The 25,233-nt window shown below is 42.9% G+C and overlaps 1 protein-coding gene across 3 annotated transcripts; it reads left to right on the top strand.

Annotated features, from left to right (window-relative positions):
* The first annotated feature begins 1,634 nt into the window (after nt 1-1,634).
* LOC135504230 (sodium-coupled neutral amino acid transporter 5-like) lies at nt 1,635-25,089 on the top strand. 3 transcript variants are annotated; one of them, XM_064922603.1, is made up of 16 exons: nt 1,635-1,876; nt 4,381-4,476; nt 4,652-4,736; nt 4,912-5,027; nt 13,142-13,215; nt 14,509-14,601; nt 14,779-14,860; nt 15,004-15,086; nt 15,247-15,305; nt 15,969-16,142; nt 21,956-22,035; nt 22,163-22,263; nt 22,466-22,590; nt 23,020-23,164; nt 23,373-23,476; nt 23,620-25,089. In XM_064922603.1, the coding sequence occupies exons 2-16, from the start codon at nt 4,388-4,390 to the stop codon at nt 23,722-23,724; spliced, it is 1,515 nt and encodes a 504-aa protein (XP_064778675.1). In that variant the 5' UTR covers nt 1,635-1,876; nt 4,381-4,387; the 3' UTR covers nt 23,725-25,089. The 3 variants fall into 3 exon arrangements, with proteins under 3 accessions (XP_064778675.1, XP_064778673.1, XP_064778674.1); XM_064922601.1 differs by having other exon boundaries at nt 4,366-4,476; XM_064922602.1 differs by having other exon boundaries at nt 4,359-4,476.
* The last annotated feature ends 144 nt before the right edge of the window (nt 25,090-25,233 follow it).

Genomic DNA, 25,233 nt, shown 5'->3' with positions numbered 1-25,233 from the left:
TTACATACAGTAGGTTATTGTTACAGGAATACAAAACAAACTTGCTGCTGTCCCACTGTCTGTTCATAGTCATCCCTTCGTGGCATTAGATTTGACAGATTCTATATTGAAGACACATGCACACACACATGCACACATATATACTCATAAGTGGGAGGCTCAATGGTTGTGTCTTGCCTAGACAGTGGTGGTCTGAGGAGCTGTCTGGCCCCGTTGGGAGGTGAGTACAAAAACATTTCCTGCTGTCTACTATCTGACACCATGCTGCTGTCTGCCATGTGGGTCTTGAAATTGAATTTAGCAATAGTAGCGATAGTAACAACCTTAAAAGTAATTACGATGACGTAAACTGTACATTTGAGTTCAGATTATTTCAAGTTATTCTTTATGTGACATTCAATTTGGTTATACGTACTGAGATGACATGCACTGGGAAAACCATGCATAATTTAATATGATTTTGTTGTTGATGTTTTAATTAAACAGAACAGATTCATTCATATTCATAGTGTTAGAACCAAAATGCAGTTTTGATTGAATATCAGCCCTCGTCTAAAGAAATGCTGTGGTGAAGTCAGTCAAATTTCAGAAGGATGATTTACAGTTGTCAAACACTAGAAGAACATACTGCAATGGACCTGAACAAAGTTAAGTATTTGATTTGATGGTTATGGAATGCTTGTGGATACTTTTTCCATTCCTACTCTACTTTTTTAGTCCAATGGTGCTCCATTTGAACCAGCAACCCCTCTGGTCATGTTCTGTACCTCTGGTGTCATAGCCTGGTACTGCACCTACATGTGTTTGAAAGTGTCCCTTTCACTCAATGCAAACTGTCATCTTTTTTTATTGGTGGTAGTGGTGACCCTCTTACAACACAAAAATAAACATACTGTATGTCATTGGTAGATAAAGCAAATGTGGTTGGGTGTGCTGGCAAAACTCATATCTCTGACTGACTTATTTTGAACTTACGTTGCCACCATTGAGTTAAACTACACATACCAGAACATAGACAGACTAGACATGGTCCACGTCCTCTTTAACAGCTAAATAAATGACCTACAGTACATGTTGCATGTGTTCTAAGGCTGGATGAGAGGTTTGGCATTCTCCCAAGCAGAACCCAAGGATTGTAAGATCATTTCATCTATGTATTCAGTTCAACACTGCTTGTCTCTGTCTACGTAGGCCTAAATGTGTGTCCATCTGTGTTCAGGCACATGATCAAGTGTTAGCGTGTGGAATGTTTACAGTCTTAAAGCAGAAGTACATGCAGGTAACCTTAAAAAAGCACTTATCTCCTAAGCTAATTAAGGCGCTGTGGCCTTGATCTATTCTAGCAGGATGCAACTCCCTCGCTGTCCCCATCTACCCAGAACCACCCACGCTTTCTTCCAGAACACCTCAAATGGCACCGCTTACTACTCATTTTGATAGTATTACTTTGCTCCCCATCATTATACTGTACTGTTTGCTTCCATGTTGTTTCATAGTTATGGACCATAAATATGGAAAATATACGGTAAAAGTTTTGCTCTTGTCACATCCATAAAGTTAAACATGATCTCTTGAATGTAGACCTGTAGCTACCACTAGATTCTATTTTCAATCAGGCTGTAAGTCAACACTACCTGTGAAAGAACAGACAGGTTTAACATAGGGTTAAAGAGGGGAGGGGTGTTATCAGACTCCCTATCCCTTGCTACCTCTCAAGCATGTCCTAAGCTCTCTCTCTGTCTCCCTTCCTCAGCCCTAGGAGCTTTATAGAGGGGAAAAAAGTCCCCAGTGGATGTTAAGAACACAGAAATTAGTGGATTATAAAGGGATATCCATTTTAGGGTAAAGGAAACAGAAGTTCCTCTCCACTATCTGAGTAAGTAGCTGTGTGAGTTGTAGTAGACTGTTGTAGTAGTATTGTGAGCTATTAAAACAAGGGGAGGGCAACTGTCAATAGAGAGGCGGTCTTGCATCAGAAGGACATGTGTTAGGAGTCTGAAGCACAGCACTGCTACTGTGGTGGACTAGACTGGGAGTCTCATGGCACACTGATGGTGTTATCTACTAATGTCTGAATAGCTTAGGAAACTGGTAGATCAGACACTGTTGTATTAACTGTTCACATAGACCACATGCTGTAATGTTATAATTTGGCAATACTGGCGTAGCGTTTCAAAGGAATAGGTTATAAGCATGTTTGGAGGTGTTTTTTGTAAAGAATCTTTGGGTGGCCTAGTGGATAAGAACGTTGGGCCAGCAACCAAAAGTTTGCTGGTTCAAATTCCCAAGTCAACTAGGTAAAAACTCTGTTGATGTGTCCTTGAGTAAGGCACTTAACCTTAATTGTTCCTGTATGTCGCTCTGAACAAGAGTATCTGCTAAATGACTGAAATTAAATGTTTCATATGTGGTTGTTTTATAAACCCTGGTGATCAACCCTTCCTTAAAGGATGGAGTCATGGTCTCTTTCCTGCTCATTACAAATACACTAAAACAGAATTGGTAGCTAACTAGTAGCCAACCAGTTCTGTCTAGTTTGTCTCATTTTCAAAAGGATAAAAAGCATATATGACCCATAGTAAACTGTTAATGTTGTTGATTTTTCAAATGACAGCCTTGTATAGTTAGTTCATAATTAACAACAACCATAACAAACTCAAATGACAACTGTGATTCGCCCCAATTTTTGGTAATACAATAAAACATTTACCAAAGCCAAAGAGAAAACTCTTATGCAAGTACATCGCCGACAGACAATTGGTTATAAATGCACCAATCCTGGGCCTTGTTTGTTGTGTTTTGGTTGATCATTGTGGTTCCTAGGAAGTGAAACATTTGGTTAGGAAGCTGTTCTGGTCTGGACCACCACTTGGGGGATGGTTTTCCTTGAAGCTAGTAAGCTAGGCACCTGGGGCTAACACTAACTAACTCTTAATTAGTGGTCTTTTCACAGCAGCCCATTATTGCCTTCCTGATAGATTACTACTGTTGGACTACAGCCAGTAACATGCTCTGTTTCTAGTGAAGAGGGATTTTTCAGTGATTAGAGAAGTTTCAGTCAGGTTCATGCTTTCATGACACAATGTCCATAGAGGCAGTCAGTCCCCAAAGGTTAGGGGTCAGAGGCCATCAGAGTGGGCTCCGACCCATGACACAGTGGCAGTGAGAGTAGGGAGTGTGAACTGTGATCACAGGAACTACTCTCCATGCTTACGTTGTGTTGCCCAGAGCAGATTAGCATAACATTAAATCCTTTGACAACATTTGTTATTTAAAGCTTTTCCCGGCACATACGTTTTAAATAGCTTTACATTTCTCCCCATGCTTCAACAGTATTTCCCTTTATCTTGTCAATAGGTTTTCCGTATTGTGGACGCCCTTTGGTTCATCAAACAATTGTTAGGATAGTTGGGTCTGGTTCCTCAGTCAAAGAGTGATCCTAAAACAACCTACACTACAAGTACAGTTATCTCATGTTAAATGTCACACAGAGAGCACAGTGCTGTATGACTGAGGGTGAAAGAAGATCTTTGAGATTATGCTAAAAATCAATCATGTTTAGCATTGTGTTCACTGTCAGAGCCCAGAGGCCTTTCCTTTCCATGGTCATATGTAAACTACTGACTGGTCAGGTGAGATTGAATAGTTGATTCAAACAGCTGCCACGGTTTAGGCTTAGTCCAATGTCATGACTTTATACATTTCATTAGCTTTATCCTGATGCCAGTTGTTAGATTCTTCTCATTACACCCGTACCATATTTTCCACATTAGATCGCTGCTTTCCACAACAGACTTTCTGTCTGGACAACCCACAACTTCTCGTTTATTCTAAGAGCCAAATATAGACCGTCAAACAGTTATTCTTCAGGTGTTTGTTTAATAAAGTATCAAGGTTATTATAGTAAACTATAACTGGCACTGAAACAAAAACGAATCATAAAAAACTATTTAGAAAACCAAAATAAAATAATTGACAAACCCGTTTGAAAAACAAAACTGATAATGAAAATATTATCTTTGACTACAAAACTAACTCAAATAAATACCATCATGAATTATGTTCCATTTTAAAGCTTCTGAATCTGTCACATCACACTGAGATTGACTTTAATTTAAAGGTAGACTCAATGACGTTGCCACGAACAGCACTGCAGGTATTGGTCGCCTTCACTGCTTAGATGTTGCATGCATCAACCAAGGATTGTGTATGTCAACGACTATACAGTTGGGCACCAGATTGCTATGACATGTTGGTCGTGTTCCTCTACTCACTTTAGAACCCCCTTCAAGTATTACAAAATAACAATCTGAGGCAGAATTTCCGTAGGTTGAATTTGAGACTTGGCTCTTTCTTAGTCCATAGTATCTTCATTCCCAGCACAGACATGGATGTAGGGAGAAGTATGGAGCTCCAAAAGATGAACGGGCAACATAGCAGAGACCTTGGCCCAGATAAGCTCAATTTAGAAGAAGGGTAAGTCTCTGGCTACACCATATACCCTAACACTGAACACAAGTGCATCAACAGGCTATACCTGTCTGCATATAATTACTCACAGCAATGCCATTGTGATTTTGTTATATCCATGTGTCGTGCCACAGTAGGACCACAGCTGTCATGTTTTTAAATGTGTTTCTTTTCGCTCAAGGTTTGATGGTCTGGAGTTTATGGCGGAGCGGGATGAGTTCCTGCCAGGGACGAGGCCAGGAATAAAGGCAACTCAGTTCACTGATGTGAGTGCTCAGCCTTAGTTCAAAGGTCATTAGTGTGAGCATCCGAGATCTGTTGTATGAGAGTAATTATATTGTGGTATAAAACAACTTTATGTAAAATGTTACAACTAAAGTGAGATACTGCATTGTGTTTCAGATTGTGTGTGTGATTCTTTCCTTTCTTTTCCCACCCTAGTTTGAGGGTAAGACATCATTTGGAATGTCCATCTTCAATCTCAGCAATGCCATCATGGGCAGTGGAATTTTGGGATTAGCATATGCCATGTCCAATACCGGTATCATCCTCTTCCTGTGAGTAACCATGCCAACACAACACAAGTCACACTAGTCCTCCTGTTTTTGTCAAGATCACTGTGGTTCCCTAAGGCTTGATGTCACAACTCTACTATGACCTCAGATTAGAACACTGTCATTGTGTGTGTCTGGGTTCAGGCTATATACCCAATAGGGTTAAAGAATGACACTGGTTGTGTTTATAGTATCATCATGCTGTGATGACACTAATGATGAGACTATCCAGGCCACACTAGACCGAGTGCTTCGCCGGCAGATCCATAAAGGGAAACATTTTGATTCTGTTGAGTGTTTAACCTGGTCAATTACAACTATAAAGGCTCAACTCTACTAGTCTCAGCCCAGCTGGCACATTTGGTTCCTTGGAACTTACGTTTTTGGTTTCCCATTGGTTCTGGGAAAGAAGCCATGTGTTTTCTGACTGTTTTTTAACATTCTGAGAATGGAAGTGGACATTTTGCCTGTTCTGGGATTGTACATTTTTAGGTTGCAGGGAGGTTCTGAGAATGTTTTACTATGGTTCCCTGACTGGTTTAATTTATGGAATAAGAACGTAAATTAAGGTCATTTGAGGGTAATTAGACTGCTAGCTTTGTTCGGGTTAACTGTTTTGAACTCCAAGCACAGATATGACACATGGAAATTCATTTGCTTAAGCATTAATTATGCAAACACATTTTATTTTGATTGTGGCACAGCATCAGTGAGATTAGAACCTATGATCTTCTGTTCCCTATCCTTGGAATTAGTTCACTGTGCCACAAGGATGAAGCTAGCATGCCATGTTCTTTTAACTCATACAAAGTTATTCATTTTAATCTACTCAAACAGACCCCATTTCAAAGAAAACAAGAACTCATTAAGGTCAGGTGTAGCCAACATACCCGAACACACTTAACAGGAAAGAGGGGTCGGCAAGTTTAGTGCCTTAATTTGAGCCAGTTTACTACAGCAGGAAAATTACACTGCAGCAAAAGTAAATGTGAATTATTATGTGTATTATAATTAATGGGCATTGCTGTCGGAGTTGATACATTATTTTGTAAGGGAAAATCAAATCTGAAATTTCAAAGTGGAAATGACAAACTTCAGAACTGGCCACACTGCCAATCAGAATGTGTTCCATGGCTAAATATGTGGTTGCTTCACGTTCTCTATTTACGTTATTTTATGTTCCCGCATTGTCATCAACTCCAATTCGAATGTTAGTCCGTTATAGCCTAGTTTGTTAAATTGCCTACAGAAAAAAATGTACGTAGGCCTATCCATAAATATAAATATGTTGAACATGTTTGCAGTCAACATTGTAAGAAACCTAACCGCATGGCTTCAATATGGAAATATATTGTTAACACCCCCAAGAGTTGATGTCCGCTGACCCCGCAGAAATTAATCAGCTTAATTTAAAAATAAATAAACAATGTGTCAGTTTAAACTAGAGATATTAGTTTGTTTTTCATTGGCTGCGTCTCAATCTACCGCATCCACCAATGTTGCACTTCCGCATCTGCTGTGAAAGGTGACAGAGTTAGAGCAGTGTCGGTCAGACCATGAGACATCTGCTGTGAAAGGTGACAGAGTTAGAGCAGTGTCGGTCAGACCATGAGACATCTGCTGTGAAAGGTGACAGAGTTAGAGCAGTGTCGGTCAGACCATGAGACATCTGCTGTGAAAGGTGACAGAGTTAGAGTAGTGTCGGTCAGACCATGAAACATCTGCTGTGAAAGGTGACAGAGTTAGAGCAGTGTCGGTCAGACCATGATACATCTGCTGTGAAAGGTGACATTTACATTTACGTCATTTAGCAGACGCTCTTATCCAGAGCGACTTACAAATTGGTGAATTCACCTTCTGACATCCAGTGGAACAGCCACTTTACAATAGTGCATCTAAATCATTTAAGGGGGGTGAGAAGGATTACTTTATCCTATCCTAGGTATTCCTTGAAGAGGTGGGGTTTCAGGTGTCTCCGGAAGGTGGTGATTGACTCCGCTGTCCTGGCGTCGTGAGGGAGTTTGTTCCACCATTGGGGGGCCAGAGCAGCGAACAGTTTTGACTGGGCTGAGCGGGAACTGTACTTCCTCAGTGGTAGGGAGGCGAGCAGGCCAGAGGTGGATGAACGCAGTGCCCTTGTTTGGGTGTAGGGCCTGATCAGAGCCTGGAGGTACTGGGGTGCCGTTCCCCTCACAGCTCCGTAGGCAAGCACCATGGTCTTGTAGCGGATGCGAGCTTCAACTGGAAGCCAGTGGAGAGAGCGGAGGAGCGGGGTGACGTGAGAGAACTTGGGAAGGTTGAACACCAGACGGGCTGCGGCGTTCTGGATGAGTTGTAGGGGTTTAATGGCACAGGCAGGGAGCCCAGCCAACAGCGAGTTGCAGTAATCCAGACGGGAGATGACAAGTGCCTGGATTAGGACCTGTGCCGCTTCCTGTGTGAGGCAGGGTCGTACTCTGCGGATGTTGTAGAGCATGAACCTACAGGAACGGGCCACCGCCTTGATGTTAGTTGAGAACGACAGGGTGTTGTCCAGGATCACGCCAAGGTTCTTAGCGCTCTGGGAGGAGGACACAATGGAGTTGTCAACCGTGATGGCGAGATCATGGAACGGGCAGTCCTTCCCCGGGAGGAGGAGCAGCTCCGTCTTGTCGAGGTTCAGCTTGAGGTGGTGATCCGTCATCCACACTGATATGTCTGCCAGACATGCAGAGATGCGATTCGCCACCTGGTCATCAGAAGGGGGAAAGGAGAAGATTAATTGTGTGTCGTCTGCATAGCAATGATAGGAGAGACCATGTGAGGTTATGACAGAGCCAAGTGACTTGGTGTATAGCGAGAATAGGAGAGGGCCTAGAACAGAGCCCTGGGGGACCCCAGTGGTGAGAGCGCGTGGCGGAGACAGATTCTCGCCACGCCACCTGGTAGGAGCGACCTGTCAGGTAGGATGCAATCCAAGCGTGGGCCGCGCCGGAGATGCCCAACTCGAAGAGGGTGGAGAGGAGGATCTGATGGTTCACAGTATCAAAGGCAGCCGATAGGTCTAGAAGGATGAGAGCAGAGGAGAGAGAGTTAGCTTTAGCAGTGCGGAGCGCCTCCGTGATACAGAGAAGAGCAGTCTCAGTTGAATGACTAGTCTTGAAACCTGACTGATTTGGATCAAGAAGGTCATTCTGAGAGAGATAGCGGGAGAGCTGGCCAAGGACGGCACGTTCAAGAGTTTTGGAGAGAAAAGAAAGAAGGGATACTGGTCTGTAGTTGTTGACATCGGAGGGATTGAGTGTAGATTTTTTCAGAAGGGGTGCAACTCTCGCTCTCTTGAAGACGGAAGGGACGTAGCCAGCGGTCAGGGATGAGTTGATGAGCGAGGTGAGGTAAGGGAGAAGGTCTCCGGAAATGGTCTGGAGAAGAGAGGAGGGGATAGGGTCAAGCGGGCAGGTTGTTGGGCGGCCGGCCGTCACAAGAAGCGAGATTTCATCTGGAGAGAGAGGGGAGAAAGAGGTCAGAGCACAGGGTAGGGCAGTGTGAGCAGAACCAGCGGTGTCGTTTGACTTAGCAAACGAGGATCGGATGTCGTCGACCATCTTTTCAAAATGGTTGACGAAGTCATCTGCAGAGAGGGAGGAGGGGGGGGAGGAGAATTCAGGAGGGAGGAGAAGGTGGCAAAGAGCTTCCTAGGGTTAGAGGCAGATGCTTGGAATTTAGAGTGGTAGAAAGTGGCTTTAGCAGCAGAGACAGAGGAGGAAAATGTAGAGAGGAGGGAGTGAAAGGATGCCAGGTCCGCAGGGAGGCGAGTTTTCCTCTATTTCCGCTCGGCTGCCCGGAGCACTGTTCTGTGAGCTCGCAATGAGTCGTCGAGCCACGGAGCGGGAGGGGAGGACCGAGCCGGCCTGGAGGATAGGGGACATAGAGAGTCAAAGGATGCAGAAAGGGAAGAGAGGAGGGTTGAGGAGGCAGAATCAGGAGATAGGTTGGAGAAGGTATGAGCAGAGGGAAGAGATGATAGGATGGAAGAGGAGAGAGTAGCGGGGGAGAGAGAGCGAAGGTTGGGACGGCGCGATACCATCCGAGTAGGGGCAGTGTGGGAAGTGTTGGATGAGAGCGAGAGGGAAAAGGATACAAGGTAGTGGTCGGAGACTTGGAGGGGAGTTGCAATGAGGTTAGTGGAAGAACAGCATCTAGTAAAGATGAGGTCGAGCGTATTGCCTGCCTTGTGAGTAGGGGGGAAGGTGAGAGGGTGAGGTCAAAGAGGAGAGGAGTGGAAAGAAGGAGGCAGAGAGGAATGAGTCAAAGGTAGACGTGGGGAGGTTAAAGTCGCCCAGGACTGTGAGAGGTGAGCCGTCCTCAGGAAAGGAGCTTATCAAGGCATCAAGCTCATTGATGAACTCTCCGAGGAACCTGGAGGGCGATAAATGATAAGGATGTTAAGCTTGAAAGGGCTGGTAACTGTGACAGCATGGAATTCAAAGGAGGCGATAGACAGATGGGTAAGGGGAGAAAGAGAGAATGACCACTTGGGAGAGATGAGGATCCCGGTGCCACCACCCCGCTGACCAGAAGCTCTCGGGGTGTGCGAGAACACGTGGGCGGACGAAGAGAGAGCAGTAGGAGTAGCAGTGTTATCTGTGGTGATCCATGTTTCCGTCAGTGCCAAGAAGTCGAGGGACTGGAGGGAGGCATAGGCTGAGATGAAGTCTGCCTTGTTGGCCGCAGATCGGCAGTTCCAGAGGCTACTGGAGACCTGGAACTCCACGTGGGTCGTGCGCGCTGGGACCACCAGATTAGGGTGGCCGCGGCCACGCGGTGTGGAGCATTTGTATGGTCTGTGCAGAGAGGAGAGAACAGGGATAGATAGACACATAGTTGACAGGCTACAGAAGAGGATACGCTAATGCAAAGGAGATTGGAATGACAAGTGGACTACACGTCTCGAATGTTCAGAAAGTTAAGCTTACGTAGCAAGAATCTTATTGACTAAAATGATTGAAATGATACAGTACTGCTGGAGTAGGCTAGCTGGCAGTGGCTGCGTTGTTGACTTTGTAGGCTAGCTGGCAGTGGCTGCGTTGTTGACACTACACTAATCAAGTCGTTCCGTCGAGTGTAATAGTTTCTACAGTGCTGCTATTCGGGGGCTAGCTGGCTAGCTGGCTAGCTAGCAGTGTTGATTACGTTACGTTACGTTAAAAGAACGACAATAGCTGGCTAGCTAGAAAATCGCTCTAGACTACACAATTGTCTTAGATACAAAGACGGCTATGTAGCTAGCTAGCTACGATCAAACAAATCAAACCGTCGTACTGTAATGAAGTGAAATGAAAATGTGATACTACCTGTGGAGCGAAGCGGAATGTTGACCGGGTTGTTGAAGTTCTATTCAGTAGACGTTGGCTAGCTGTTGGCTAGCTAGCTAACAGTTGGCTAGCTAGCTAGCAGTAGCTCCTACGTCTAACCGACAGAGTTAGAGTAGTGTCAGTCAGACCATGAGACATCTGCTGTGAAAGGTGACAGAGTTAGAGCAGTGTCGGTCAGACCATGAGACATCTGCTGTGAAAGGTGACAGAGTTAGAGTAGTGTCGGTCAGACCATGAGACATCTGCTGTGAAAGGTGACAGAGTTAGAGCAGTGTCGGTCAGACCATGAGACATCTGCTGTGAAAGGTGACAGAGTTAGAGCAGTGTCGGTCAGACCATGAGACATCTGCTGTGAAAGGTGACAGAGTTAGAGCAGTGTCGGTCAGACCATGAGACATCTGCTGTGAAAGGTGACAGAGTTAGAGCAGTGTCGGTCAGACCATGAGACATCTGCTGTGAAAGGTGACAGAGTTAGAGCAGTGTCGGTCAGACCATGAGACATCTGCTGTGAAAGGTGACAGAGTTAGAGCGGTGTCGGTTAGACCATGAGACATCTGGTGTGAAAGGTGACAGAGATAGAGCGGTGTCGGTCAGACCATGAGACATCTGCTGTGAAAGGTGACAGAGTTAGAGCGTGTCGGTCAGACCATGAGACATCTGCTGTGAAAGGTGACAGAGTTAGAGCAGTGTCGGTCAGACCATGAGACATCTGCTGTGAAAGGTGACAGAGTTAGAGCAGTGTCGGTCAGACCATGAAACATCTGCTGTGAAAGGTGACCAGAGTCTGCTGAAAGCAGAGTTAGAGCAGTGTCGGTCAGACCATGAGACATCTGCTGTGAAAGGTGACAGAGTTAGAGCAGTGTCGGTCAGACCATGAAACATCTGCTGTGAAAGGTGACAGAGTTAGAGCAGTGTCGGTCAGACCATGAGACATCTGCTGTGAAAGGTGACAGAGTTAGAGCAGTGTCGGTCAGACCATGAGACATCTGCTGTGAAAGGTGACAGAGTTAGAGCAGTGTCGGTCAGACCATGAGACATCTGCTGTGAAAGGTGACAGAGTTAAAGTAGTGTCGGTCAGACCATGAGACATCTGCTGTGAAAGGTGACAGAGTTAGAGCAGTGTCGGTCAGACCATGAGACATCTGCTGTGAAAGGTGACAGAGTTAGAGCAGTGTCGGTCAGACCATGAAACACAAAATCACCTTTAGCATCTGAACGGTTTGGCCCACAAACTATTTGGAAAGATGAGGCTCTCACGAACAAGACGGTGTTCTACGTTTTGCTCTATGACCCCCACAAGCATCTTGGGACTCGTCTGAAGTCAGTACAGCCGATCTGCCAACTTCTGTCTGAAGCATCCGAACAGTTTGGGCTACACACTAATATGACCCCTCTGTGGAAGGTGAGACTCTCACGAACAGGTACATTTCATGATTTGTTATAGGAAGCCCACAGGCCTCACAAGACTTGTCTGAAGGTCCCCCGGTACAAGTTAATTTAAAATGGAAGTATAGTATATATGGAGACTGTTTAATGACCAAAATAAGGGGATAAATACATGTGAAAAAAATAAAAAAAACTATGTTTCCTGATCTTTCTTATACCTCTCAGATATAAGACACACACTTCAGAACAAACTTCCTTTAGAATTTTTGTGGGGACTATCTGTTGTTTTCCCAGTGGGCGGATCATATTAATTAAGGTAATGCAGACAATGGAGGATTTTATGCCAGAGAAACTGGACAAAGATCCAATATAAAGAGAATGTCCGCTCACTGTTTAACTGCTCCCAAATATAATGTTCTGTAAACATAATGGAACCATCTTACAGATCGCATTCACACTTCTGCAGAAATAGCAAAAGGCTCCTAAATTGCATTGCATGCGAGCTGGATGTTCACCATAAAGGCCGGACAGTGAATCATTCTAATAAGTCAAATCAAATAAAAACAAGATATATATATATATATTTTTTTACAACAACAATAGTTCTAAATAGCTTGTCACGGCTCCCGATATGTGCTGCAGAAAATTGTCATTTTTGCGCTTGTGTTCAAGGCCACACCTCAGTGCAAGCGAGCTGATGTTAGACAGGTAAATTGCTGAATCTGGTGGAAAATGCCAGTTTTTACATGCTGAAATTGCAAACTAACGTGCGTTTGGCACTTGTGCCAGCTGAAAATAGAGCCCTACAAGTTTTACATTTCCTGCAGTTCTCCTGCAACTGGGTGATCATATTAAGATCTTACATCTGTACACACAATGGGGGATCGAAGGATATGGTTTGGTCTGATCTGTGTTATGTGTGTTCTCAGTCACTTCCTGTATCTGAGTATGAGAGATGGCCTATTAGCTCGCTCAGTCTGTGTAGTGCTCTTCCACACGCTGCTCTCCTAAATCAGATTTGTGGTTATAAATAGCTTGTAGTGATCAGATCAAAGGCAGGTCTTCCTGGATCAGTCATGTGTGTCCATTGGGAATTGTGAGGGATGGACTAGTAGGCGGGTGATCTGCGTCACAAATGATTCACACTTGTGATGGTCATTCAGAGCTAGTAGTACAACAGCGAGAGAAATTGGGTCAACAGCGTTACTGAGTCATTAGCCGTTGTGGCGTGATGTCTGGTACCGCGAGACTACTAAGCCATTGATGAGGTTGTGCCAAAGGTAAATGATATGTCGATTAAGAGAATGTATGTTAATTGCAGAGCTTTATAATGTTTAAGAAATCAATGTTGTAATTTATGTTTGTTTGTGGTTTCAGTATCCTGTTGCTATTCATCGCCATTTTGTCAGCCTATTCCATCCACCTCCTCCTGAGAAGTGCAGGAGTTGTAGGTAAGATGCTGATATTTTACCAAGATACCGACCTTTAAAATTAAACAAAGAACATTCGTAGTATAGCCTACAATTATTTGAGGAACAGACACCTCACAAGTCCTCAACTGGCAGCTTCATTAAATAGTACCCACAAAACACCAGTCTCAACGTCAACAGTGAAGAGGCGACTGCGGGATGCTGGCCTTCTGTCCAGTGTCTGTGTTATTTTTCCCATCTTAATCTTTTCTTTTTATTGGCCAGTCTGAGATATGGCTTTTTCTTTGCAGCTCTGCCTAGAAGGCCAGCATCCCGCAGTTGACTCTTCACTGTTGACGTTGAGACTGGTGTTTTGCGGATACTATTTAATGAAGCTGCCAGTTGAGGACCTGTGAGGTGTCTGTTTCTCAAACTAGACACTCTAATGTACTTGCCCTCTTGCTCAGTTGTGCACCGGGGCCTCCCACTCCTCTTTCTATTCTGGTTAGAGCCAGTTTGCAGTGCTCTGTGAAGGGAGTAGTACACAGCGTTGTACGAGATCTTTAGTTTCTGGTAATTTCTCGCATGGAATATCCTTCATCTCTCAGATGAAGGATAGACTGATGAGTTTCAGAAGAAAGTTCTTTGTTTCTGGCCATTTTGAAGGTGTAATCGAACCCACAAATGCTGACGCTCCTTATACTCAACTATGCTCAGTTGTGCACCGGGGCCTCCCACTCCTCTTTCTATTCTGGTTAGAGCCAGTTTGCAGTGCTCTGTGAAGGGAGTAGTACACAGCGTTGTACGAGATCTTTAGTTTCTGGTAATTTCTCGCATGGAATATCCTTCATCTCTCAGATGAAGGATAGACTGATGAGTTTCAGAAGAAAGTTCTTTGTTTCTGGCCGTTTTGAAGGTGTAATCGAACCCACAAATGCTGACGCTCCTTATACTCAACTAGTCTAAAGAAGGCCCGTTTTATTACTTCTTCAATCAGGACAACAGTTTTCAGCTGTGCTAACATAATAATTGCAAAAGGGTTTTCTAATGATCAATTAGACTTTTGAAATGATAAACTTGGATTAGCTGACACAACATGTCATTGGAACACAGGAGTGATGGTTGCTGATAATGGGCCTCTGTACGCCTATGTAGATATTCCAAAAAACATCAGCCGTTTCCAGCTATAATAGTAATTTACAACATTAACAATGTCTCCACTGTATTTCTGATCAATTTGATGTTATTTTTTTAAGACTACCAAGAAACACTGTGTGAGCCTGGTTTTAGCCCACTGCTCTTCAAAGGTTGACATGCATGTGTGTGTTCTTTCAGGCATCCGTGCCTATGAGCAGCTAGGGCATCGTGCCTTTGGACAACCAGGCAAAGTTTTGGCGGGCTCCATCATCACCATGCACAACATTGGAGGTAAAGTACAGCATGTCACCGGCAGATCATGATTGGCTTATGTTATTGTATGCAAGCCTCATGTATGTACTTACTTAAGTATAAGTGCCACTGAAATTGCTCCTGTCATAGAAGGTCTAATGACTTAAGTGACATAATATACAAGTGTAAACAAGTTTTGTTTTGCGTTTCCCATAGCGATGTCCAGTTACCTCTTCATTGTGAAGTCTGAGCTCCCGTTGGTCATGCAGGCCATTCTGGGCCTGACGGAAAATACTGGGTAGGTGTCTCTAGAAGGCAGTTGTTGCTGTTATTTCATAATGCAGGCTTTAAAACAAGAGCATTTAAAATTTTGATTTGATAGATTGTTCTGAAAGTTGGCTATATCGTATAATTTGTGTGTTCTTGCTGTCTGTCTGTCAGAGAGTGGTATTTGGATGGGAGATACCTGATCATCATTGTAAGCGTCATCATCATCTTTCCACTCTCACTCATGAGACACCTTGGTAAGTTTCCATGTCTTAGACCATCCCTCATTTCACTTCATAATCTATATTCATACTTTGTTGTTGTTGTAGTATGCTAGTAGTGATGATGAAACATGCACAGAATAACACGAAATGTCTCTATTTCAACACAACGGGATCTTCTGTTATCACCTCACAGGTTACCTTGGTTACACCAGTGGCTTTTCTCTCTCCTGTATGGTTTTCTTCCTCATCTCGGTGAGTCCTCTTCATCAACCAACTAACCCATCTCCCATCCAACTAAACAATACATAGCCTTGCCCCATATCTGTTTCTGCTTGCTTGCCAACTCCCATGGTTGTAATGGTCAACAGCCCTACAAGTTAGCTATACAGCACAAACAGGTCTGGGACCAGGCTAATCAAATCAAATTGTATTCGTCACATATAGACTAACAGTGAAATGCTTACTTACGAATCTTTTTCCAACAATGCAGAGTTAAAGATTTTTAAAAAATCAACAAGTGCAGGGGTATGAGGAGGTAATTGAGGTAGCGATGTAGTTTGAAAGTGAGTCTGTTTGTGTGGCGTCAGAATACATGTACAGTGTGTGCACGTGGGTGTATGTAGCGTGTGTACGTGTGTGTGGGTAGAGTCCAGTGTGTGTGCACAGAGCCAGAGAAAGAGAGTTTGTGCAAAAAAAGGGTCAATGTAGGTAGTCTAGGTATCCATTTGATTAGCTATTTAGCAGTCTTGTTTAGAATACTTATGGCTTGGGGGTAAAAACTGTTCAGGGTCATTTTGGTTCCAGACTTGGTGCATTGGTACAGCATGCTGTGCAGCAGCAGAGAGAACAGTCTGTGGCTTGGGTGGCTGGAGTCTTCAGTGTTTGACTAAACAGTCAGTTGGTTACTCCTACTAGGTGATCTATAAGAAATTCAACATCCCGTGTCCACTGGAGGAAATAACCCGTCACAGTAACCACTCAGCGTACGCCCTGATGGAGAGTCATGGTAACCACTCATTCGTCACCCCGGCCTACGTCAATTCTGATGTGGACTTCTGTGAACCACAGCTATTCACCATCAACACGCAGGTCAGAGAGGAAGAGACATGTAATACAGGCAGACATTGTATTTAACAATAAATTGCGCATTTTCTCATTGTGAGTTTTCTAGATTTGTGTCTCAGACAATCTAGCTGTGATAAGATTTTGGATTTGTTATGGCAATATACAGCACCAGTCAAAAGTTTGGACACACCTACTCATTCAAGAGTTTTTCTTTATTTAGACTATTTTCTACTTTGTAGTACCACTGAAATTGGCTTGGTAGACAAAGGAAAGGGGTGGCGCCAGCTCAAGAGCGGAAAACTCACAGGGTACCCCAGTACATACACTACACTCATGGAAATGCTTATACTTTGAACATGAACAACCGCTCATTCTAAAAATAAATTGCAATTTACATATTTATGAGCATATGCCTTTGTTGTCCCTCTCTGCAATCACCGGTCCGTCTGCTGGATAGATTGCCGACAGAAAGTCTCTGGTTTGTCCACCAGAGATCAAAGTCTTTCGGAGTTGTAGCTTGTTATAATGGATACGCCAGAGTACCATTCGGTCATTCGACTGGTTGCGTTTACCAGACTAAAGTACTTAAACAGATGCAGCCTGAATAATTGTTCTTTCGTTTGTAGATTTCTTAGCCATTTCAACGTGTGAATGATCCCCACGTTCTCTGGTCTTGTCCTTTGGTAGAGTTGCCAACCATTTCAACATGTAGCGACAGCTTCCATGTTTTCTGGTTTAATATACATTTTGTCAGAAGAGGGTTTTATACTTAGTAGAAAATGGGGCGTTCCATGGCGCCGTGAAATGTTTGTGCTCACGGGGGCGTGGCCACTGACTGATCCTAATTTACTCTGAAAAACAATTCTTATTTAGAAGACTAAGATCACATTGTTATCTTTCCAAAAGTATTCCTATACTCAATCATTTATTTTATGCAACATTCAGATGCAAACCCCATAATTGATAAGTGTATACAAACAAATAAACAGTCATGTGTGTCTCCTGTCCTTCTTGAGGTCACCAAATTAAACAAACTTGATATGACTGTTCCTTAAGTGTCCATGGACCACTCCAACTGATTGGAATACAGAAACACTGTTCAATTATTTAACCTTTTGATGTCCAAGTGTCTCTCTGTGTTTCACAATCTCGATATTACTGAGCCCAGAAGCAGAGTATTTCACGACCACCATAAAGCAGCCCCTGCCACCTTTGTGGGAGAGAGAGGGCGCTGTAGAGCGAACCCACGGTAGATCTTCAGATCTAGGAGAGTTATGATAGTCCCCCTCTGGTGGGTTCAAGTTGAAAGGATCCTGCAAGTTGCAAACCACCATAAGAATTAACCTTGGATGTCCTTGTTTGTGGATCAGCATAGCAGTTCCCCCCTTGGTGGTTTACCCTGGTAGGATTTCGGACAGCTGCAAACCGCCGTTGCAGTCCCCCTCTGGTGGTTGACCCAGGTAGGCTTTCTATGAATTATAAAGCACCACAAGAATGGCCAGGGAATGATCTTATTGGTGATCGCCGTTGCGGTCCCACTCTGGTAGTCGACCAGGGTAGAATTTCTGCAAATGGAGCAGGCCACCACTATCAGGAATCGAGGTTAGACCCAGATGCAGACACGTCGAATTGACAATGGTTTAATATTCCAACAGGGGCAGGCAATAGACAGGTCAAGGCAGGCAGGGGTCAGTAAACCAGAGGTGGGGCAACGGTACCGGACGGCAGGCAGGCTCAGGGTAGGAAGAGGTCAATAATCCAGAGGTGGGGCAAAGGTACAGGACAGCAGGCGGGCTCAGAGTCAGGACAGGCAAGAGTCAAAACCAGGAGGGCGAGAAAAAGAGAGACTGGGAAAAGCAGGAGCTGAGAACAAAAATGCTGGTTGACTTAACAAACAAGACCAACTGGCAACGGACAAACAAAGAACACAGGTATAAATACACAGGGGATAATGGGGAAGATCAGCAACACCTGGAGGGGGGTGGAGACAATCACATGGACAGGTGAAACAGATCAGGGTGTGACAGCCATAAGGATGGGCAGTGGATGTCCGGATTGTGATCGTGGTTATGGACCCGTCGTCTGGTCGTCCAGGCTGGTGATTCTAGGCTACAGCTGTAAGACACCAGCTTCGGGCAGTCTACAGGGATGACCTATGGACCTCCTGTGGAGAAACTGGTGAGTACTGTAGATGGAGAGTCAAAGGCCTCAGAGTAAATTTTCAACTTTACTAAGGCTGGTATTTTGTTCGTACCCTTGAGTGATCCAAGAATAAATCCACATGAAATGTTCAGTTGTACATCTGCGTTTGTGCTTACACAAGCGAACATACCAAGTTAAAGAAACCAAGTATCCGGGTAGGCTGCAACCTGTTCAGAATGAGTCTGACGTCATCAGATCATTTCCAGGTCAATGCCTCCAGATGTGTTAAGGGGACCTGTAGTAGTTTTAGTACACATCAATGTGTCTTACACAAAGGAGGAAGAGGTCTAGCTATTTCATAGCTAACCTCACAACGGAATTACTCTCTAAGTACTGAATCAGTCGTACGCGGTGGGATCATGATTCATTACTTCTAATAACTTTCCTCCTGAATGGAGGGTTCTATTTATGAGTGGCATGTGTTTTAACCATCAGAAGAGTGTTCTGGAGATTCCCATACACGTGTTGCAATCTGAGTGACTACTAACTCCTCTATCACTGTTATCAATAGCAATTTGACTTGTGAGGTCTATAATCCTCTTACTGATTGTTGCTGGACTGACTGCGCTGGCATTGGTGCTGGGACTCAAGGGGACCAGTTAACCATAGCAATTTATTCTACAATGTTATGCTACCGGAACACATGATTAGAGCATTTTACTAGTTGGGTTGCGTCAATTAGAATCTGGTATCAGGATAAACATGACATTGAGTCACAGATTGTATAGTCTGGCGTGGACATCTTCATATTTAGTTTGGACTAAATCAAGATGTTCCTGTAAAAAAAACTATTTTATTCCTGTAGAAGACGATTTCGTTGAAGAGTTTGTACTCGTTCGTTGTCATAAGTTTTTGCAATTACATTTAATTGTTCAGTTTTCAAATGCAGTTCCATATCTAGCACCAGTCTCAATGTTAACAGTGAAGAGGCAACTCCGGGATGCTGGCCATCTAGGCAGAGTTGCAAAGAAAAAGCCATATCTCAGACTGGCCAAGAAAAAGAGAAGATTAAGATGGGAAAAAGAACACAGACACTGGACAGAGGAACTCTGCCTAGAAGGACAGCAGTCCGGAGTCGCCTATTCACTGTTGACATTGAGACTGGTGTTTTGTGGGTACTATTTTACCATTTTTTTTCATGCAATTTCTCAGAACAAGAATAGACTGACGAGTTTCAGGAATAAAGGTCTTTGTTTCTGTCCATTTTGAGCCTGTAATCGAACCCACAAATGCTGATGCTCCAGATTATCAACTAGTCTCAGAGAAACAAGATGGAGGAAACCTCCTTGTATTGTTCAAATGGCAACACACACGTCAAGAAGTCCTGTTTACATCTCCCATGTTGTATAACATAATGTGGGTGCATAATGTAATCTGCTTTTCAATTTTATATAGGCTGAATCAAAATAAATGCCTCATTCTATCTTAGATTCCTCGCACAGGGGCTCCAAGTGTCGTAACGTATGCTGTCATTAAATGTGAAGACCTTTATATTATCAAATCATTTCTCTATGTGTAATTATTCCATGATTAAACAAATCACGGAATAGTAATTAACTAGGAAGGCACCACGGGAAAATGTTGTTTATAGAGTTGCAATTTCCCGAATACAACTCTTCAGATATGTTATTATCTTATCATTTACAGTTGTCTATTAATGTATTATTTCCTCATCAATCTCATTCTTGAACATCGCAAAACCTTGGATATCTGCACAAACCCTACCATCATAAGTCATGAATCAGCTAAAAACAGCTATATACAGTTGAAGTCGGAAGTTTACATACACTTAGGTTGGAGTCATTAAAACTTGTTTTTCAACCACTCCACAAACTATAGTTTTGGCAAGTCGGTTAGGACATCTACTTTGTGCATGACACAAGTACATTTTTCCAACAATTGTTGACAGACAGATGATTTCACTTATAATTCACTGTATCACAATTCCAGTGGGTCAGAAGTTTACATACACTAAGTTGAGTGTCCCTTTAAACAGCTTGGAAAATTCCAGAAAATGACGTCATGGCTTTAGAAGCTTCTGATAGGCTAATTGACATAATTTGAGTCAATTGGAGGTGTACCTGTGGATGTAGTTCAAGGCTTACCTTCAAACTCAGTGCCTCTTTGTTTGACATCATGGAAAAATCAAAAGAAATCAGCCAAGACCTCAGAAAAACATTTGTAGACCTCCACAAGTCTGGTTCATCCTTGGGAGCAATTTCCAAACGCCTGAAGGTACCTTGTTCCTCTGTACAAACAATAGTATGCAAGTATAAACACCATGGGACCACACAGCTGTCATACCGCTCAGGGAATGAGACGTGTTCTGTCTCCTAGAGATGAATGTACTTTGGTGCAAAAAGTGCAAATCAATCCCAGAACAACAGCGAAGGACCTTGTGAAGATGCTGCAGAAAATAGGTACAAAAGTATCTATATCCACAGTAAAACGAGACCTATATCAACATAACCTGAAAGGCCGCTCAGCAAGGAAGAAGCCACTGCTACAAAACCGCCATAAAAAAGCCAGACTACGGTTTGCAACTGCTCATGGGAACAAAGATCATACTTTAAGGAGAAATGTCCTCTGGTCTGATGAAACATAAATAGAACTGTTTGGCCATAATGACCATTGTTATGTTTGGATGAAAAAGGGGGAGGCTTGCAAGCCGGAGAACACCATCCCAACCGTGAAGCACGGGGTGGCAGCATCATGTTGTGGGGGTGCTTTGCTGCAGGAGGGACTGGTGCACTTCACAAAATAGATGGCATCATGAGGATGGAAAATTATGTGGATATATTGAAGCAACATCTCAAGACATCAGTCAGGAAGTTAAAGCATGGTCGCAAATGGGTCTTCCAAATGGACAATGACCACAAGCATACTTCCAAAGTTGTGGCAAAATCCCTTAAGGACAACAAAGTCAAGGTATTGGAGTGGCCATCACAAATTCCGGATCTCAATCCTATAGAAAATGTGTGGGCAGAACTGAAAAAGCGTGTGCTCGTAAGGAGGCCTACAAACCTGACTCGGTTACATCTTCTCTGTCAGGAGGAATGGGCCAAAATAACTTATTGTGGGAAGCTTGTGGAAGGCTACCTGAAACATTTGACCCACGTTAAAAAATTTAAAGGCAATGCTACCAAATACTAATTGAGTGTATGTAAACTTCTGACCCACTGGGAATGTGATGAAAGAAATAAAAGCTGAAATAAATAATTCTCTCCTATTATTCTCACATTTCACATTCTAACTGGTGATTCTAACTGACCTAAGACAGTGAATTTTTAGGATAAAATGTCAGGAATTGTGAAAAAGTTGTATTTGGCTAAGGTATATGTAAACTTCCGACTTCAACTGTATATACATTTCTTCACAGGAGAGTTATGACAGTGTACTTTGAACAATTTATTTGTTTATAGTTTTTTAGGTCACTACATGATTACATATGTGTTATTTAATGTCTTCACTGTTATTCTAAAATGTAGAAAATAGTACAAATAAAGAAAAGCCCTTGAATGAGTAGGTGTGTCCTAACTTTTGACTGATAGTGTATGTGTTTACTACACTCAAATGAGCGTCTAGTTATGTTTATAAATTTGAACCATTTTATTTTATGGTTTGATTTCCTTCAGACAGCATATACCATCCCTATCCTGGCTTTTGCTTTTGTCTGCCATCCTGAGGTGCTTCCCATCTACACAGAGCTGCAAGAGTAAGTCATGATCTGACACAACTGAGATTAGAGATGCAACACATATTCCTATGATTCACACACATACTACAGTAGACTCTACTGTCATGTTCAGGTACTAATCTATGTCTGTCCACTGTGACCTTAGTGCCACCAAGAAACGCATGCAAACAGTTGCCAACATCTCCATTCTGGCCATGTTCGTCATGTACGGGCTGACCGCCATCTTCGGTTACCTTACCTTCTTTGGTAAGACACTGCTCCTGTAGCAATGAGAATAATGAAGTACTAATTATGTTCAGACTGTTCACTCATGTTGTTACTATGTTGTTACCATATTGAGAAGTCTGGAATTGGAGAACTGGTGTATGAACGTATGGTTATGACCGTTTTAATGCATACATGTATGTCTTGAAGTATAACCACCATTCTCTGTTTCTCTGTGTTTTAGGTGGAGTAGAGTCCGAGCTCCTTCATACATACATTAAAGTGGACCCCTTGGACACACTGATTCTGTGTGTGCGTATGGCTGTGCTGGTGGCTGTTACTCTTACTGTCCCTGTGGTTCTCTTTCCGGTGAGACTCAAATTACAAGCAGGTAGAGGTGGGCAACAGCTACCAGAACAGTGTGTGCTGGCTTGTGTTTATGCATTCTTATATTGGCTTGAAGGGTCCAGTAATGTTACAATAATGCATCCTTACTCTGAAGTCACTGCAGTGTGAGTATGAGGATAACGAAGCTCTTGACCTGCAATACCCTTCTGCTATGGTTGCTAATTGGCTGACAGGTTTCAGGAAAGTATCTGACATGCTTCTCCTGAGACATGGTTTTTGTCCCAAATGGCACCCTATTCCCTGTATAGTGCACTAATTTTGGCCAGGGCCCATAGGACTCTGGTTAAAAGTAGTGCACTACATAGGGGAATAGGGTGTCAATTAGGACGTAGCCAGGGTGTATGACGCAGGTCTGGTGACATCTCTCTGCCCCTCCACACCTCTCTTTAGATCCGCAGGGCCCTGCTGCAACTGCTGTTCCCTGAGAAGCCCTTCCACTGGGCTCGACACATCACCATCGCTGTGTGTCTCCTTATCATCGTCAATCTACTGGTCATCTTCGTGCCCACCATCCGAGACATTTTCGGTATCATCGGTAAGTGTGCAGAGACTAAGACCTGTAAAATTATTCTAATTTCAATGCAAACCTAGTTTAGATTCACAGGCTATTGTTATCCAAATTAGAAACGATGACCTCTAATAGTTTTATTCCTATAGAAAATTTTCACATTCAACTTCCCTCCACCTCTTCAACCCTCCCTTCCCCACTCCCTCTCTCCATCTATTCCCCCTTCCCAACCCAGGGGCGACCTCTGCACCCAGCCTGATCTTCATCCTCCCGGGAATCTTCTACATCAGGATTGTTCCTGAAGAAACGGAACCTCTAAAATCCAAACCAAAGATTATGGTAAAACCTCAATCCTTTGTCTCATCTTCTTTAGCGATGTAGCAGTAAATAGTCTTTAGTAATTACAGTCATGCTTACTATATCAATTAATGTCAGAAAATGCGCTGTCATCCATCTCTTTGCCTCCACATCTCTCCCTGCAGGCTTCCTGTTTTGCCGTCTTAGGCTTCATCTTCATGGTGATGAGTACGTCATTCATCATTATTGATTGGGTGTCCGGAGAGTCTCGGAGTGGAGGCGGACACTAGCAACAGACAACAATAAACAAGAATACCAAAATGCCAACCAAAGCTCTCCCAAACATCAAATTCTCCCCGACGTGCCCATTATTTGACCATATCCCAATGACAGGGTCTCGGCTGGATATGGAAAATAATATATACTGAACAAAAATATAAACGTAAATGTAAAGTGTTGGTCCTATGTTTCACGAGCTGAAAGAAAATATCACAGAAATGTTCCATATATTTTTATTCAGTGTATAATTTAACTTCCCCCACAAGATGGCATTATGCTCCATGTGGTGAAGAAACAGAACCAGCAGCACAACAATACAAAGCAACAGTTCTGAGGTGACAAACATTGTGGTTTGCTTTCAGGATGTTGTTTTGAGGCACTAGTTTAGTTGTCACTGGGACAACCGGTTTAAGTGAAATGTGTACTATTTTGACACGAGAAACAATGAGAAATCATTGTAATTGTCTTCTAAGGGTAAGGATAGTATTTTATAAGTGTACCAATAAATGGCTTCATCATTGCCAAAGTCATCATTACCTTCCTCATCTACCTCCCTTGAATCTTCAGTGAGATATTTGTACACGTAAGGAAATAAAATGCATCTAATATTCTGGCATTCTGCAGAATTTCTCTTTCTGGTAAAGTTCGACTTTTCAAACAAGATTACAGAATGTTATGTAATTTGCTCTATTCCTGTCATTCATTCAGCAATGACTGTGTGTTATTTTTAGTGCTATCAAATCCAGTGTTTTTGCCCTATGCTCATATACATAGTGATAGGTGTATTGATTCCAGAGCCTCCAGATGTGATCATTCTTGTTAGTTGTTCCATGATTCCAAACTCATGTTAGGATAACAGTCAGAGATGTTCCTATGAGTGCAGTTATCAGCAGTGATAATGCCAGAAACCCTCCCAATTATTCATGACTGTTTAATTTTCAAGCTTTAATTTAAACTCTATGTCCAGTAACTTGAATTGGATTTTTAAAACTTTTCTATTGTTTATATCTATTATGTTGTATATACAAAACATGTACTCCTAGTCATCATGAATATGAATGGAAAGGGCTGTTTGTGTGAGAATACACGCTAATGTCCACTCAACACAAACAAATACTGACCTCAGCTTCGCTAGTCAGTCAGACTCAAGAGCAGAAGTAGTACAATGTCTCCTGCTATCTTTAGACTTGGCTTTTCTGAGTAAGTCTGTGAGATCTCAGACAAACTGAGTCCTGTATCAGACATGGTAAGCTGAACTATGGACCAACATTTTTTAGAGAGAATGGAGTCTGTTTTTTGTTTTTTTTTGGTCTTAAAAAAATGTATTTGTTATTTATCCATTAAAAGTTTCATGTAATTAAATGTTTTGAATCTGATTCGTTCTCTTTTCTAATAAATGTCCCATTGAAAGTTGGTGTCTGAGTAGCGTAAATTGAGTACCTGAGAAGAGTTTGCCATTTTTAGCAATGGAACGATGACTAAAACTTAAGAAACTCCATAGTCAGACCATGAAATATAAG

The sequence above is a fragment of the Oncorhynchus masou genome, chromosome 18 (assembly GCF_036934945.1).
Source record: "Oncorhynchus masou masou isolate Uvic2021 chromosome 18, UVic_Omas_1.1, whole genome shotgun sequence".
Classification (NCBI taxonomy): Eukaryota; Metazoa; Chordata; class Actinopteri; order Salmoniformes; family Salmonidae; genus Oncorhynchus; species Oncorhynchus masou.
Note: the sequence above shows the minus strand (reverse complement) of the source record. Positions and strands in the feature narration are given on the sequence as shown.